This window comes from Nylanderia fulva, unplaced genomic scaffold (assembly GCF_048542155.1).
Source record: "Nylanderia fulva isolate GAGA-0341 unplaced genomic scaffold, ASM4854215v1 Scaffold188, whole genome shotgun sequence".
NCBI classification, from domain to species: domain Eukaryota; kingdom Metazoa; phylum Arthropoda; class Insecta; order Hymenoptera; family Formicidae; genus Nylanderia; species Nylanderia fulva.
Window position 1 is genome coordinate 207,407 of NW_028190140.1, and position 16,832 is coordinate 224,238.

General features: G+C 43.7%; 3 protein-coding genes across 3 annotated transcripts; 1 reads left to right on the forward strand and 2 right to left on the reverse strand.

Annotated features, from left to right (window-relative positions):
- Positions 1 to 7,390: 7,390 nt before the first annotated feature.
- Positions 7,391 to 8,476, forward strand: LOC146723549 (uncharacterized). Its single transcript, XM_085481642.1, has 2 exons — positions 7,391 to 7,610; positions 7,806 to 8,476. The coding sequence occupies exons 1-2, from the start codon at positions 7,391 to 7,393 to the stop codon at positions 8,468 to 8,470; spliced, it is 885 nt and encodes a 294-aa protein (XP_085337768.1). The 3' UTR covers positions 8,471 to 8,476.
- Positions 8,477 to 10,678: 2,202 nt separating this feature from the next.
- LOC146723550 (uncharacterized) lies at positions 10,679 to 11,292 on the reverse strand. The gene has a single exon (XM_085481634.1). It carries the CDS (start codon positions 11,274 to 11,276, stop codon positions 10,701 to 10,703), a length of 576 nt encoding a protein of 191 aa, XP_085337760.1. The 5' UTR covers positions 11,277 to 11,292; the 3' UTR covers positions 10,679 to 10,700.
- Positions 11,293 to 13,327: 2,035 nt separating this feature from the next.
- LOC146723551 (uncharacterized) lies at positions 13,328 to 14,443 on the reverse strand. The gene has a single exon (XM_085481643.1). It carries the CDS (start codon positions 14,441 to 14,443, stop codon positions 13,328 to 13,330), a length of 1,116 nt encoding a protein of 371 aa, XP_085337769.1.
- Between the last annotated feature and the right edge of the window lie 2,389 nt (positions 14,444 to 16,832).

Consider the following 16,832-nt stretch of genomic DNA (forward strand, 5'->3'; position numbering starts at 1 on the left):
ATCTTTCTTTCTGAGATAAGTTCGATCGCATGTGAAGCACAAAGGGCTGAACGAAATATATAATGAGGACCGATGTCACTGCCGGGTCATAGTACGGTGACAGTTGCGAGCATAGTAGTGACTCGAAAATAAATTGTTTTTGCAAAAATGGAGAAAGACAAAGAAGTAGTGATCTCCGACGATGAAGAGATGGAGGTGGTGGTCATCCCTGATGACGAGATGGAGGTGGTCGTCGTCCCGGATGACGAGATGGAAGTTATAACCATCTCCGACGACGACAGTGACAGTGATGGTGCGATGTACGACCCTGTGTACGACAGGGATGTGAACATCCTATTGGACGACATTAAGGAGATGGACATTGATATCGTACCCATTGAAGAAGAAGACGGCGATGACAATGACGATGATGATGACGATGACGATGACGATGACGATGACGATGACGATGACGATGAAGATGAAGATGAAGATGACAATGACGACGGGTACGATACTGACAACGCTGTCCGGGAGTCGTGCAGGTCCCGGATGTACGGCATACGCGCCACTGCATCCCTCGACGAGACAGCGAGGGTATGCACTGTGGCGTCGTATGTCATGGCATTCGTCGCACCATGGGGGATGATCAGGATCTGCTTTCGCTGTTTCGTGAGAAACAGGGTCAGATTCCTAAGCATCACAACCCTCGAGGGACACACAACATCGCGGTACATAAATGTACCCGAACTGCGTTGCGAGGATTGCCGGGAAAGATTATACATATTCTACCTGGCCAACGCTTGTCCCACATGTCAAGGACGTGAGTATATATATAATATGTCAAAAATATATATATAATATGTCAAAAATATATATAATATGTCAAAAATATATATATAATATGTCAAAAATATATATATAATATGTCAAAAATATATAAAATATTAAATTATTATATTTCTATGCACAGATGTCGAGTCCGATGACAGCGATGGGTGATGCGACTCCCTCTCTCGAAGTCGCAGCAGGCCCGCTGGCTCTCTCTCGCCGCTACCTCGAGCTGCCGGCTCTCTCTCGCCGCGAGCCGAATTTCTCTCGCCTCCGACGACCTTTTTTTATATATATATTTTATATAATTTTATATAATTTTATATATTATTTATATGTTTATTTTATATAATTTTGATTTCATATATCTTTTTTTATATTTGTATCTTTTTATAATTTTATAAATTTTATATTATAAATAATTACACACACACAAATTTTGTAAATTTACACATATTTTATAGATTAAAAAAAATATTATCAAATGAGTGTATTTATTTTAGATTAAAATGTCTTCCTTACCTCTTGTTCCCTTTTAAATTATAAGTAAATATAAAGAAATTATTAAAAATTATTTTAAAAGCTCTCTCTTTTTCTCTCTCTCTCCTTCACATTTCTCTCGCGTCTTATTTCGACGTCTCTCTCTCAAAACTCGTATGTCTCTTTTTCTCTCTCTCGCGTACGTCTCTCGCTGCAGCCCGTCTTCTTTCTCTCTCTCGCGTACGTCTCTCGCTGCAGCCCGTCTTCTTTCTCTCTCGCGTCTTATTTTGCCGTCTCTCTCAAAACTCGTATGTCTCTTTTTCTCTCTCGCGTACGTCTCTCGCTGCAGACCGTCTTCTTTTTCTCTCTCTCAAAACTCGTATGTCTCTTTTTCTCTCTCGCGTACGTCTCTCGCTGCAGCCCGTCTTCTTTCTCTCGCGCGTCTTCTTTCTCTCTCGCGTCTTATTTTGCCGTCTCTCTCAAAACTCGTATGTCTCTTTTTCTCTCTCTCGCGTACGTCTCTCGCTGCAGACCGTCTTCTTTCTCTCTCTCTCAAAACTCGTATGTCTCTTTTTCTCTCTCGCGTACGTCTCTCGCTGCAGCCCGTCTTCTTTCTCTCTCTCGCGTCTTAATTCGCCGTCTCTCTCTCGCCGCGAGCCGCCGAATCTCTCTCTCTCGCCGCCACATCCGATTTCTCTCTCGCGCGCTGTCTCTTTCTATTCTAGTGGTTGCTCTCTCGCAAAGTATGTAACAGGTGGCGCGCAAATAAAGTACACCATGATATACATATAAGTATTTATTTGTCTTATATTTAATACATAATTATATATAAAGTTTTATTACATATTAAAAACTAAAGCCACCAGCTCGCAATCGACAAGTTGGTGCATGTCGAAGGCGTTGCTAGCGCGTATCGCATTCGGCAATTCTCTCGCATTCGTTACAGTGGATGCAATATTGGAGAATTGCGTATGTTTGATATCAACCGTTGCGATGAGCCTCGTCAATCGATCGAACATTATTTCGATGCATGAATCGAGCTCGAACATACTGACGTAACGTCGATTCGATCATCATCATGCGCACGTCCGCCGATTCGAGACTTATGAGCTTGGTGTCGTTTATCTTGTGAAAACGTACTGTTAGCGGTCCGACACTTATGAAGTTATACACATCGTTGTTGGGAGAGTCATTGTTCAGGTAATTGTGAATAGCGTGGCGTTGCTCGTAGAGTCCTTTCCACGTTTCGAGAGATAGTATTAGCTGTTTTCCCCGATGATCTCCTATGGCAATCTCCACGTAACTCGGCGGATCCACTCTGATGCCGATTTCGAGGAATTTGAATTCCGTGGCCGTCAATGCGTATTGTCTTCCAAGTATACGAACCGCACGAGTCTCCAGCGAAACGCTGTAAAAAATTAGGAAAAAGAAATTAATACTAAATTAGGAAAAAAAGAAATTATAACTCATAAAAAATATAAAAATAGAAAAATATAAAATATATAAAATAGAAAAAGTTATACTTACTCGTCGCATTTCTTCTCGCACGTTTCTTCATGTCTCGGCATGTAGTAATTCATGCTGCTGCTTTTTTGGTGCAGAATATTTTTCTCGAGGGTATTAAAAAGTGAACCACCAGTCAGAACAGTCGACAAAAGACTGATTGTATAATAAGGTACTAATAATCGAGTAACGGTCATTTTTAAAATATTAGGAGAAGGGGATACTTAGAAATATATCTGGAGGGAAAGAACAAAGAGAAATATTTAAAATATTAGGAGAAGGGGATTCTTAGAAATATATCTGGAGGGAAAGACAAATTATTAAAAGTAGTGGGGGTAAAAGAAATTCTTAGAAATACGATTACGTGAGAAATTTTTAAAAGTAGTGGGGGTAAAATTAAATATTAGGAAAAAGGAATTCTTAGAAATATATATCTGGAGGGGAACAAAAAGAAATATTTAAAATATTAGGAGAAAGGGTAAAACAAATTCTTAGAAATATATATATCTGGTGAGGGAGAGAAATAACAAAGAAAATAGTATGTAAATAATATGTTTATTCAAAAAACGGATGATCGTCGGATCCAAGCCTGGATTTTGCGGCCGACCACCAATTAAATAATTTAAATACATTTTGTAACGCGCAATTTTTTACATGTTTATTACACCGTAGAGTATATGTGGGATCTAACTTATTTAATGCAGGTACATCTTCATATATGGCATCCAAGGTCTCAATGGTGAAACCGCTGCTCGCATCGTCCATTATTTCGGCCAGCCATTCTCGCTTTTCGAGTCCTTTTACATACACAAGAGAGGACTCTTCATCGTCTTCTTGCTCATTTATGCCAACGATAGCTGCCGTAATCAAGCGCTGAGCCATGCCGTATGGAACATTTCCATCCTCCCATTGTAAGCTGTGATGATGTTGAGTTAGCCACGAGGCCTGACGCCTTTCCGACTTTATAAGCACGCTCCATGGCACAGGGCATGCGAAGAAATAGTGCGACAGGATATATCCTCTTCTCAGGATTGCCGCTTCCTTTACGATAAATCGTTTATTCAGGATAAATCCTTGCAGATCGACAAACGTTGGTGCAGACATGATCTCTTCGATGTGAGTCAGTCGAGAGGTATTACTTCACTAACATCAGACATCTCACATCATCTTGATTATGTATCCTCCTCCCCCTCTTTCACACGCGTATTTGTGTAAACATTTTTTAGGTGATTATGCGCACAACGTTGGTCAACGGGTTGTACTGGATCACGCGATCGTGCATGATGAGGCAGTACGCAGTGGTATTATTAGGTATATTCTCCTTACACTCAAATTCCAATCTCACATTCACCGTTGCGCTCTTGACCGATTCGTTTTGTCGAGAACAATCGATAATCACAAACGGACCGTTTTGTAAAAACCGTGTGACTGGTGAGGCTCGGCTCGAGATACTCATATCCGTAATAATTTTTGCAGAAACGCGCATACGTGTCATACAGAATCGACCATCTGTTTCTATCGAAATCCAGATTCATGTCGTCGTACGGATAACATTCCGAGTTCAGATAGAGTTTCACGTTGGTTAATTTACAGTTGTCGAATCGACTCGTATTTTCGGACATGACATTTTTACGCCCCGTCTGCAGAGCAAAAATTACATATCGCGGCTTCTCCAGTTGAGTTGCGGTCTTAATGGCCCACGAATGTTTGGTCGTACGCTGCAATAGCGGAAATTTGTATAGATCCCACGAGCGGAAACCCATGCTGAGGTAAGGTCCGCTTTCCAGAGCGCGCAGCATCGACAGCTTCTTAATCTCGCTCAACAACACGTGTGGCATTCGCCATTGTATCTTGAATATGTTGATCACAGGCTCCAGTGCAGAATCTCCATACAGGCAATTATTGTCGTTGCGCGCTCGTATTAGGATCAACTCATGACGCGCATTAATAACAACGCGTTTGTAATCCTCGCAAAATCCCAGCAACATGTGCAGCGGCACACAAAAATTAAAGTATCCATTCACAGTAGTCGGGCTATCCCAGCCAGCATTTCGCATAATCACGCTTCTATCGGATGACATTGTTACATAGTTTTTCAGCAGACTTGTTATTCCCACATTCCTGTTGCGATCAATCTCCACACCATCGAGCTCATAGCAAATTTCGTCAAACATGAATGCGACGCAATTATTTCTTAGCATCACATTGGATCCCTCAACTGGATGATTTATCCTTAGTTCACCCTCGATGTAGAGGAAACTCTCATACGGCAATGTATATAAATCCTGTTGTTGTATGGGTATTCTTATCTCGTCGCTGTATCCAAATGTTGTGTTGGCAAACGGGTTGTATGTGTGAGTCTCAATCTTGACGATGCGATCGTCAAAGACTGGCTCTTCCTCGATGTTGAGAATCTCAGTCATTGTTCAGATGGCGCGCACCGCAAATCTCAAAGATTGTAAAAACGCAACGTTTGACGAGGTGAGTCTCTTCTTCGTAGTTGATTTGATATTAGCGAATGATGTTGCTGCTGGTCTGATTGTGTTCTTCGTGTCTTTATTCAACACGAGCATCCCGTCGCACGAGGGTGGCCCGCCGTCGTACGTGCAATCTGATTGTTATCTCTTCACCGCGAAAATCGAGCAATCGTCCCTCCTGATCAGTAACGCGTAACACTAAATCAGTAATGCTCCGTACGAAGACCGGCAGGTAAATGATCTGCGCCGGCGTTTCCGATATCTTATATCCTGGTGGTACCCTCGGTGAAAATTCGTGTATCGTGTGAACGAGTTTATCGTTGCTGTATGCACCCGCGGTCACGTTACACTCTATGCGGATAATGTTCACGTTGATAATATTAATCGCCATGTTCGATTTGTGGAGATTTGTGGAAGATTGCCAAAACTGTCGAAATAGATTGCGCGATTTCCTCTTTTAGCATACGCCACCCAATGAGTGCCAGGACTGTCTGTACTGTCTAGATTAACGATACCACTCTCATTTTCTCGCGCGCCATTTATCGGTAAATTATTGCGCATAAATACACCTCTAAAGTATGGAATGTGCATACGTTTTGCAAGTTGTAGCAATTGCACATTTGTAGTTACACCTTTCGGCATTTTTAACGTTTTTTTGACGTTTTTTTTTTTTTCTTCGCTCCTCGTCCATATTTGTAAGGGGCGAGATACAGTCCGCGGCCTTCCATGGCGCGATTGTGGCGTAGTATCTCTTGCAACTGACGTTGCGCGGCTTTTCTGTCGTTTACCGCTTTTGCTACGCCAGCCGCTCCGCCAACCAGGGATCCGAGCGCGCCCAGCATTGGTAAAATCGGCAAAAATCCGCCTCGTTTCGCTGCCGAAAGTACCCTCTTCTTCGTCTTCCTCTTTTTCGTTTTTAAGCCCATGCCGAGCTTCGTCTTGGCCTTCATCGCTGTCCAGACAACTGTGGCCGCGGCTCTCTCACCGAGACTCGAGTCTTTCGCGACGATGCGAGTTTTCGCTTTCTCGGCGAGTACCTTATCCGCCGCGTGTCTCTCGGCAAGTTCGCTGCTCCGAGAGTACGCTATATCGTGTTCACGGCACGCCGCGTCCAATGGGTTGACACCTTGATCATCTCTAGCCAATCGCTTTTCCAAACGAGTTCCCGGGCAAAATTGTCCGCCGCAAAATTGATAGCCGGGGATATGAAGCTCGACCGGAAGTGCGTTTATCGCACGATTTAATAGACCTGTGCCTATTTTCGTTGACATCCGTTGCAATCTCTAGACGATACTGAGCAAAGCGCGAGTCTGCGCAGCTATAAATAGGCGGACGTTGGAGGTCAAATCGGGAGTGAGAAAATGAAATTCGTGCAACAACCTCTGACGATACGAGTGATGAATTACGACGACAGAGTACGCTGCAGCGTGAACGAAGGTGTGCGCAAACACGGTACGATGCTACCGACAACTATACGCGCGATCGTTTGCGGCCCCTCAAACTGCGGTAAAACCAACGTGTTGATAAGCCTGCTGGAAAGTCCGCACGGTGTGCGTTTCGAGAACGTGTACGTGTACTCTAAATCGCTGCAACAGCGGAAATATCGCTATTTGGAAGATTTATTGACGCCGATTGACAAAATCGGCTACTTTACATTCTCAAATAACAGTGACGTCATTCCACCGAGCGAGGCTTATCCAAATTCAATTTTTGTCTTTGATGACGTGGCATGCGACAAGCAAGATACGATAAGAGAGTACTTCTCAATGGGGCGCCACTCGAACATCGACTGCTTCTATCTCTGTCAGACATACGCGAGAATACCGAAGCATCTTATACGCGACAACGCGAACCTGCTAATCCTGTTTAAACAGGACGCCACCAATTTGAAGCACGTGTACAACGATCACGTGAATACCGACATGTCGTATGAGGATTTCAGTAATTTATGTCGTACATGTTGGCAACAAAAGTATGGATTTATAGTGATAGACAAGGACAGCTCGCTTTCGAACGGGCGATACAGAAAAGGATTTAACGAGTTCGCGATACCGCAGAGCCATTACTCGTCGCCAACAATCCTCCCAGTCGAGAGAAAGTCTAGAGAGAGTGCTGCCGACATGGCTGATAATATTCGCGAGCGTGAAAAGGTTGCCAAGGAGATTGCGAAGACGGCCGAATCGATCTGCAAGAAACACCGCGCTCTGAAGACCGGAAAGATCGATGATGACATCGCCGTCAAGACTCACTTTAAACCTATTATCGAGCCGCTACAAAAGATTGTCGACAACGCAACGATTTCGGTGAAAAACGAGCCTAACACCGACGACGACGACGACGGTGTGAAGATCGAGACACGGTATGAGGGGGAAACACCGAAAAAAAGAAAACATAAAACCATCAAGCGATATAAAGAGGAGGAGGAGGAGGAATTGAAAAAGAGAAAATATGATATATCGAAGCCATTGGACGCTTCATTGCCAACAACATCTACACCGAAAAATGCACAACCTGTGATACCCAAAACACTCGTAGACGAAAATGTTTTCGAAACCACGCGTAACCCGCCCGAAATATCCCTTCGACACTGGTTAAGATTGTCGGAAGGTCGACAAATGATGCGAAAGGATTGGGGGCCATTAGGACAAAAGTATATGGACGCTCTCCTCGGTGCTGATAAGAAGAAAGAAATTAATAATGTATACGGAGTCTATTTCGACGAGAATGAAATGCGCATTGGAAACAAGCGATTCGCGATTGACAAAGATGACAATATAATCATAGGCGACACGCGGTACATTGGAACGCCCGGATTGTACGAGTTGATCTTCAAGAAAAGACCTGATTACCAGGAGGATGATTTGCAAAAATACAATCATATATTATTGGCGACAAATGCGCATAAACGCAATTTTGATGTGCAAGGCCGTGTGAAGAGTAGCAAGGGGGACAAGTACAAATATATAATCGCACCGTTGACGCGGGTGGAATCGGACGACCCAAAATCTGGCATGGGAATGCCTCGCGCTATGACGCTAACCAACAATAAGATTGATTACATGCACTGGGACGACCCCAACGAGCTAGTGGATCGCCTACGATTGCTCGATGCTTCGCACCAAGCTGGCAACAACGCGCATGACAACGAGATCTTGTCGATTATCGAGGAACTGCGGGAAGCGGGCATTATTATAAATTAAACAAGGTTCCCGACAATCTATTCATCGTATGACACTTTACAAAGCATTGAAAAAAAATGTCTATCAATAAATTTGGATTATTCGAAAGGAGAAATGATGCAACCCCTGGCACAAACGATCAATGGTATAGATTGATTAGAAAATGCGTGCGCAAAAACGCTCTGCATCGCGTCGCTACAGATTATGACGCGAGATCGCGCAAGATTCGCCGTGTAGCGCAACCTGAGGCGGATACCGATGTCGTCAACAAATTGTACCTGGAAGAGTGCTTTAAAACATTGATGATCCAACAGAAAGAGTCAGATGAGAAGCTGGCTGCGTTAGAGAAGGATGTACGAGCGTTGGAAACTGCGATAAAAGAGCTTCTGCGTGCGCCAAACACTACCTCAGACATCTAATGAGCGGTTGGCTCAGAAACGTCTATCAAACAGTTGTGAAACGTCTAGAAAGGATTCTCGAGTGGTTGCAAACAATTGTTGAACAGCTACGAAGGATTATCAGCGTGCTACCAAACAACAATGAGTGGCATCAGTGACCGACCTGGAAGCAGCAGTGAACGGCCCGGAAGCAGCAGTGAACGACCTGGAAACGGTGGTGAACGCGACCGCTACGATCGAGGTTACGATCATGTCAAACAGGGTTGCGAACGAGGCTACGAACAAGTCCTTAAATGTTACATACAAGGCTATCAACAACTCAGTAAGGGTTGCGAACAGGTCAGGGACGGCTGCGAACGGGCCAAGGCGGGCTACGAACGGATCAGAAACGACTTGGGACGAGGCTGTGATCGAGTCAGGAACGATTTTCGAATAGGCCAAGGACGTGAGTGAACGAACGTGAAAGAACCCGAAACAACGGGGCACGAACCCGAAACAACGAGGCACGAACCCGAAAGAACGAGAATTTAACCCGCAAGTAACCGAAACAACGAGAACTTAACCTGAAACAACGAGGCACGAACCCGAAAAAACACAAAAGAACGAGAATTTAACCCAAAAGAACAAGGCACGAACCCGAAACAACGAGAATTTAACCCGAAAGAACCCGAAACAACGAGGCACGAACCCGAAAGAACCCGAAACAACGAGAATTTAACCCGAAACAACGAGGTACGAACCCGAAACAACGAGGCACCCGAAAGAACCCGAAAGAACGAGAATGAATAGTGAAAATAACAACGAGCAACATAGTTTGGAGAGACGGCAGTTGGTAAACGAGTTGCACGCGTCAGCGAGAAAAAATTTCCCTCGAAGACATGTCATAGTGCGAGGATACGATGATTTGTGGCAAGCCGACATTGTCGAGATGCGTCCATACTCCCGTTTCAACAGAGGTTACCACTACATACTCACCATCATCGATGTGTTGAGCAAGTATGCGTGGGCTGTACCACTCAAGAGTAAAGGAGGAAGCGAGACAGCTGACGCAATCGCCAAGATAATTCGGGATAGCAAGAGATGCCCGAAAAACATGCAAACCGATAACGGAAAGGAATTTTACAACGCTGATGTGCAACGACTTATGCAAAGACATGACAATAATCACTATTCTACATATTCGATATTGAAGGCGTCGGTCGTCGAGCGATTCAATCGCACACTAAAGAACGATATGTGGAAGATGTTTACGCTGAATGGTACTTACAAGTGGTTCGACATGCTGCCACGTCTCGTATCAGATTACAACGGACGCAAGCATCGAACGATTGGTATGCGACCCGCCGACGTTACCCCTGCAATCGCCGAAAGACTCTTGGCTACCGTGTACAATCGTGTAAAAATCGCGGGTTCGGCAAAGTTCAAAGTAGGTGATCAGGTACGCGTCAGCAAGTACAAACAACTTTTCGAGAAGGGATACACGCCAAATTGGACAACCGAGGTGTTTAAGATTGTTAAAGTGCAGCATACTAATCCCGTAACATATCTACTCGAGGATTATCGCAAGACATCTATCGCTGGAGCGTTTTACGAGCATGAGCTGCATCGCGCAAATTATCCGGATGTGTACCTCGTGGAGAAAATACTGCGCAGGAGGGGTGACGAGGTTTATGTGAAATGGCTGGGATTCGACAGTTTGCACAACCCTTGGATACATAAAAACAATGTTATTTAATGTATTTTATTCAATCATTGTATAACATAATATATATTGTATAACATATATGAAATATATGAAATATATAACAAAATATATATAATTCTTATTAATACGTCCTTACAATATAATTTATTTACAATGGTATTCGATAATGTCCCCACGGCAAGGTGTCGGTCGAATCAGGTACGACATACCGCTTGTCGTCGTAGGGACTTAGAGCAATTTTCGTCTCGCTGATGGTATACACTTTATGCAATTTCGATCTTATACATGACTGTTGACGCGTCATTTCAATCTCGTCATTAAGACAGCGTGTATAATCGTCGAATGTTATACTACGCGCTACGACGTTACTTTTGACACCTTTTGCCTTTTTAGTGTCCTTTTTACCATCCACCCGCAAAGCATACATTTTTGCTCTAAGCCCGACGAATTCGGTCATTATCGCGCCGTTATTCTCATCTTTCATCAGACCCGGCACCTTTTTATTTGCGAGCGGTATACCGTACGCATTATTCGCAGCGTAATCGCTGGTATCGAATCGAGCGATGTCGCGTTTCAAATTTTCATAGACATCCTGACATTTAATTTGATATATTAAACTATCCGTGTCGGTGTACATTACTCTACAATTGTCACGATAGAGCGGTGACATGTATTCGTGGTGAAATTCATAAAGACATACTTTTGATACGTCGAGTATGCACATGCCGACGTAGATTGGGTTGTAGAATTTAACTTCGAGTTTGCGTAATTCTATGGCAACTAATTTTTCCGAAAATATGCTTGTACTATGAAAATTTGGTTTAGCGATCATTGCCTCCGCACCGTACCGTCCGTCCCATTTTGTTAATAATTTTACATCCATATGATTGCGCACATTTTCCATCGTCTTGCCGAATACCGCGTTATTCATCAATTTATATAAATTTTTTTCAAAATCGTTTTTCGCTCGTGTTCTAAACTGTGTGTTGAGTTCGATGTATTTTTGGAGCCACGCTGACTGCGTGAATTGTAGTATGCGATATATTTTTGTTATGCGTAGCCCGTGGCGCGTGCACTGCTGCAGATTACGATAGTGTATTACGTAGCGCTTCTTATCGCAAAGCGTTGCTAGGAGTTTATACTCCCGCTTGCCGGGCGGCTTATCGCGCGTCGGGCAAAACGGTAGGTTAATGTGCGCGTCATGAAGATGCTGCGGATACTCTAAATCTACTTCGAGAACATAGCTTATAAGTGAATCGAACGCGATAGATGATACGTCAAAATTCGATATATCATCGACCCACCGAAAATCGGCATATGGCAATGGTTGACACATTGCCCATCCGTACAAATTATTTACATCAAAATACATGAGGTACGATGAGGGTTTCGATGGATCGTATGATTGCATGTACTTGTTATTTGCCTGTGCGTATCGACTTGAACATTGACTAAGGCCGCCGCGTATACCTCGTTCGACAAACATTACCATGTCAATGTCTGTTAATAATTCAAATTTTATATTCGTATGTTTTAACATGGCGTCCCATGTATATCCGGGGAGAGTATAATAATACGCGGGATCGAGTCCGTAACTTTTTATACAACTATCGCGAAAATTCTCAAATATATTGGCCAATAACAAGACATCAATTTTTAAATATAAATCGCTATATTCGCCTAGCGTTCGAAGGGAGAATCGGCTCCAAACGGTCTCGGCGTGCGCGTAATCACTCTCGGATACTGTGTCGCCGGTTAAGGAACTGTAAAATGAGTCGCGCGGCGGTAAACATGTGTCTTGTAATCTGTCCACGCAGTCAATGTATTCGTACGGAAAGACGCCCTTCCGTGTCAATAAATTGAATTTTTCACTAGTTAAATTTCGATATTCCGAATGTAAAATTTTTGGTTTATCTTTATCCAAAAATGACGCTAATTTGTCGAGACTAGCGCTGAGAAACTTGTACGAATCGATAAAGCGTAATTTAATATAATTTTTTGAATTATTATCTTGTGTCAATCTAACAGTCTTCGAGAATGAAATGTATTTTTCCTTTGTTATCGGCAGTAATTCGATTTCCCCTTCGAACGCTGTGGCTATGTCCTCGATAATAAAATGTGCGTCGTAACCAGACAGATTGTGAAAGACTATAGGGATACAAAATGATTCTTTGTAATTTAAGTTACAATTTGAATGCGCAGGACCTCTGTACCGCCCGGTGAGGTGGCAATGATCACGGACGCGTGTATCGTCTTCGTCAAACGGTTTTTCACAAATGTGACAATGTGTCGCGGTGCGAAATTTTAACCACTTGTCAGGCGTTAAATTTACCATGGGGACATTGGTTGTTAAAATATTTTTTACGCGGATTGCTAAATTTTTAAGCTGTTCGGCGAACCATGCGACGCAATCGACACTACGGTGGGAATTGTATGTGGACAACGAACTGTCGTACGAACACTGTACATAGTACGCGATGCTGAACACTTGATGGTGTTGATAATTTTTGGCATCTTCGGTCTTTGCCAAAACACACTCGAGGTCGGCGTACACTACAAACGGCAGCCGCTCCTTCCTCGTGTAGTTGTCGAAGCTGAGCCACTTGTCCTTGTCGCTCGGCAACCGAATAGCGCAGTCGTTCAATTTCCCACAATCTTCCATATGCGCCTGCAATTTATCCACCGCTCCGAAATAATGTAGGCATCTGTAAAAAATAAAAAATTTAATGAAAATTTAATTAAAATATAATTTACGTGTAATAAATATATATATACTTACCGATCGCATATAAATTTTTTACATTTCTTTTTGCTCAGTTGCGAGCTCACGAGGCGAGACAGATTTTTTATCAAAACAAAATGCCCGACGCTGTTTTCGTCTTCCACGTACAGCAGATTGACGTGTCTGTCCTTCTTTTTTTCCGAAAGACGTAGCGGGACAATGTTCTCGTTGTCGATGATGTACACGTTTACGGAGATGTCGTTTGCAAGTTCGAATTTTTTAATTTGATTCACAGTCACTGGAAACTCAATGTTTTGGAGATTCAGCACTGTGGTGTAATGCGGATAGGAGGATTCTCGTTTCATATGTCTTTCAGCGGGGTACAGAGCGGCTACCACTGACCATGCGAAACACGCATTGTCCGCTGATAGCACATTAACAACCGAACTTTTTACCATAATTTTTTGCGGTAATTTGACATGGCATCCAGCGCGCAGAGGATTATACTTGTTGATATTTACTGTCAAATCTATTATCCGCGACAATGCCCAGCCGCTATCGCGTTCCTGGAACTCTTCTAGCGATGCTAGCGTGGGCTCGATTACGCGGCGCTCGTACCATTCGCGTACATCGGACGTGCAAAAGAGTTCAAAGTTTCTCGTATTGATACTTTTATTGGCACGCTTGTCACCGGACACAAATTCGCCGTTGAAAACAGTGTTCACTTTTACACTGATGTGCCTCTGCAGCACATTCTCCACGTTCTCGACTACAATGTCTGCTGCATTTTCCAAAAACTGACGCGGTTCGATATAGTCGACGTTAATTACCGCACCGGTAAGTATACGGCTATCGAACGCCGTATCGATCTCGCGCCAAACGAGTCTTTGCGCGTTATTGCCGCCGCCGCTGCCACTAGGTATGGATCCACCACTAAACATGGATTCACCGACATACTGTCTCTGCAAGCGCACCTTCGCACCCTCGAGTCGCGCTATTCTCGCCACGAGAGATTGCCTATGTCCAATCGAGAGACGCGGACGCTTGGCACGGCTGCGTTCTTCCAGCTCTTCGATAAATTCTTCGCACTCTTGCAGCCATCCGAAATATTCGCCCAAGGTGCCGACTTGGCGGGAACGCTCCAACAGGTCGCGCTCAATGTTCTCCATTTTTTTATGTCTGGCACTTTTTCACACTTTTAACCTCAGCCTATTTTCGCTGACATTCGCTGCATACGTTGTCCCACAAATGCTCTACGAAATATCCGCACTTTTGTAGTAAAACAATCTTCGGAATATATTGTAACTGTTCGGCACTTAAACTGAGAATGTCGGAAGCACTTGATAGCATGACAAACATCTTGAATGAAGAGAGCGTGCGCTCGCCAGTGGTACTATGGCCCGGCAGCGGCATCGGTCCTCGTTATATATCCCAATCAACCCTTTGTTCGTCAACGTACGAACGAGAAAAATTTAGATGACGTAAATTTTCGGCGCTTGTTTTGTTTATAAATTCCTGCAGCCGCTGGTTATCGGCGCTGGTATTTCTTCCTAAGATAAACAATAAAGAACCGTCGCTTATTGGGGAGGTACCGCGAGGGTGATATACAATCCCATGCAAAAACTTGTCGCAGGCCGCAAGCGGTGAGGTTGCAGGCAGCAACTTGTTCGCCCTGAAACTTTACCCGCTGATATTTCTTAGAAATATACAGATAACGTATGGGGGAAAAAACGCAACCCCCTTGATTGTCGGCGCATGCCAAGCGGTGGCCCTTCTTAAAATTTGATTATATTTCTTAGAAATATACAGATAACGTATGAGGAGAAGAAACGCAACCCCCCCCTTGATTGTCGGCAGCCCTTTTGTAATAGATATTGTTTATTTTTTGTTTATAAACATAAACGTATGAAGAGAAGAAACGCAACCCCCCCCCCATTGTCGGCAGCCCTTTTGTAATAGATATTGTTTATCTTTTGTTTATAAACATAAACGTATGAAGAGAAGAAACGCAACCCCCCCCTCCCCCCCCCGATTGTCGGCAGTCCTTTGTAATAGATATTGTTTATCTTTTGTTTATAAACATAGATAAGCTTATCTGTTGATAAGACTCCCCGCCCGCGTGACGTCATACCCCCTCGCCCCCGATTACCCCCCCGCCCCGCACCCCCCTCAGAGGACCCGGGTTAGAACCCCCCTAGTATTCCTACTCTCCTTACCTCTTGTTCCCTTTTAAATTATAAGTCAATATATAAAGAAATTATTAAAAATTATCTTAAAAGCTCTCTGAGATGAACCTCTCGCGTCTTCTTTCTCGCGCTCGCTCCTCTTTCCCTCTCTTTGCGCTCTCCTATGATGCATTATCTATTGCATGCGTCTCTCTCGCGCTCATATCTTCTCTCTCGCGTGCGCCTCTCGCTGCAGTCTGTATTCTTTCTCTCTCTCACTCTCACGCTGCGTCTTATTTCGCCGTCTCTCTCACGCTACCATATCAAATCATAGTCCAGGATTTAACAGCACACTGACCGGTCCGCGAAAAGTTTATTCTTCTGTACTGTTTTACGTAAGTGCGGAAGTAAGAACATTGACTTATTTAGTGTTCTGAAATTGTGGAAACATGTGTCCAATTCCTATGGATAAAGACATCATTGTGGTCGACGTTTCTGATAACATCTCTAATGACGAGATGGAAGTCATCACGATCTCTGACGACAAAGTGGTCGACGAGGTGGTCGACACGATGAGGAAGACTATGACATGTACGACCCTATGTACGACAGGGAAGTAAATATTATCCTGGATGATATTGAAGGAGAAAAGGAGATTGAGCCGGGCATATTCCAACAAGAAGAAAAGGAAAAAAAAGAAGAACACCAGCCATTAATCGATGATGGTTACGAAAGTGATCGCGTGATCGAGTCGTCTCGCGAGATTACGCTAAACAATGCAGAAATCGTATCCCTCGTTGAGAACACGAGAGTGTGTGTGTTCTATTTGTACGCGTCAACGTACATATCTATCAAAATCTGCATTCCCTGTTTTATGAGAAACAGGGATAGATTCGCGACAATCACACCCATCCAGAGGCATAAGACAATGCGGTACAGGGATGTACCGCATCATTACTGCAGCGACTGCCTGGAAAGATTGTTTACAATCTTCCTGGGCAACATGTGTCCAGTATGCCAATGATGTAAGTATATATATATATATACACATGTTGCCCAGGAAGATAGTAAACAATCTTTCCAGGCAGTCGCTGCAGTAATGATGCGGTACATATATATATGCTGTACATATATATATGCGGTATATATATATATATATTAAAATACCAAAAAAAATATAATAAAAAATTATTAAATTATTATATTTCTGTGTGCAGGTGCCGAGGTACAGTCCGCCGCGTGAGTCTCTCTCGCCTTTCTCACAGCCACCGATGCAGCACGCCGGCTCTCTCTCTCTCTCTCTCTCTCTCTCTCTCTCGCCGCGCTGGCTCTCTCTCTCTCGTGCCTCTCTCGCCGTATCTCTCGCCGGTTCTCTCGCCGCACCGCTGAATCC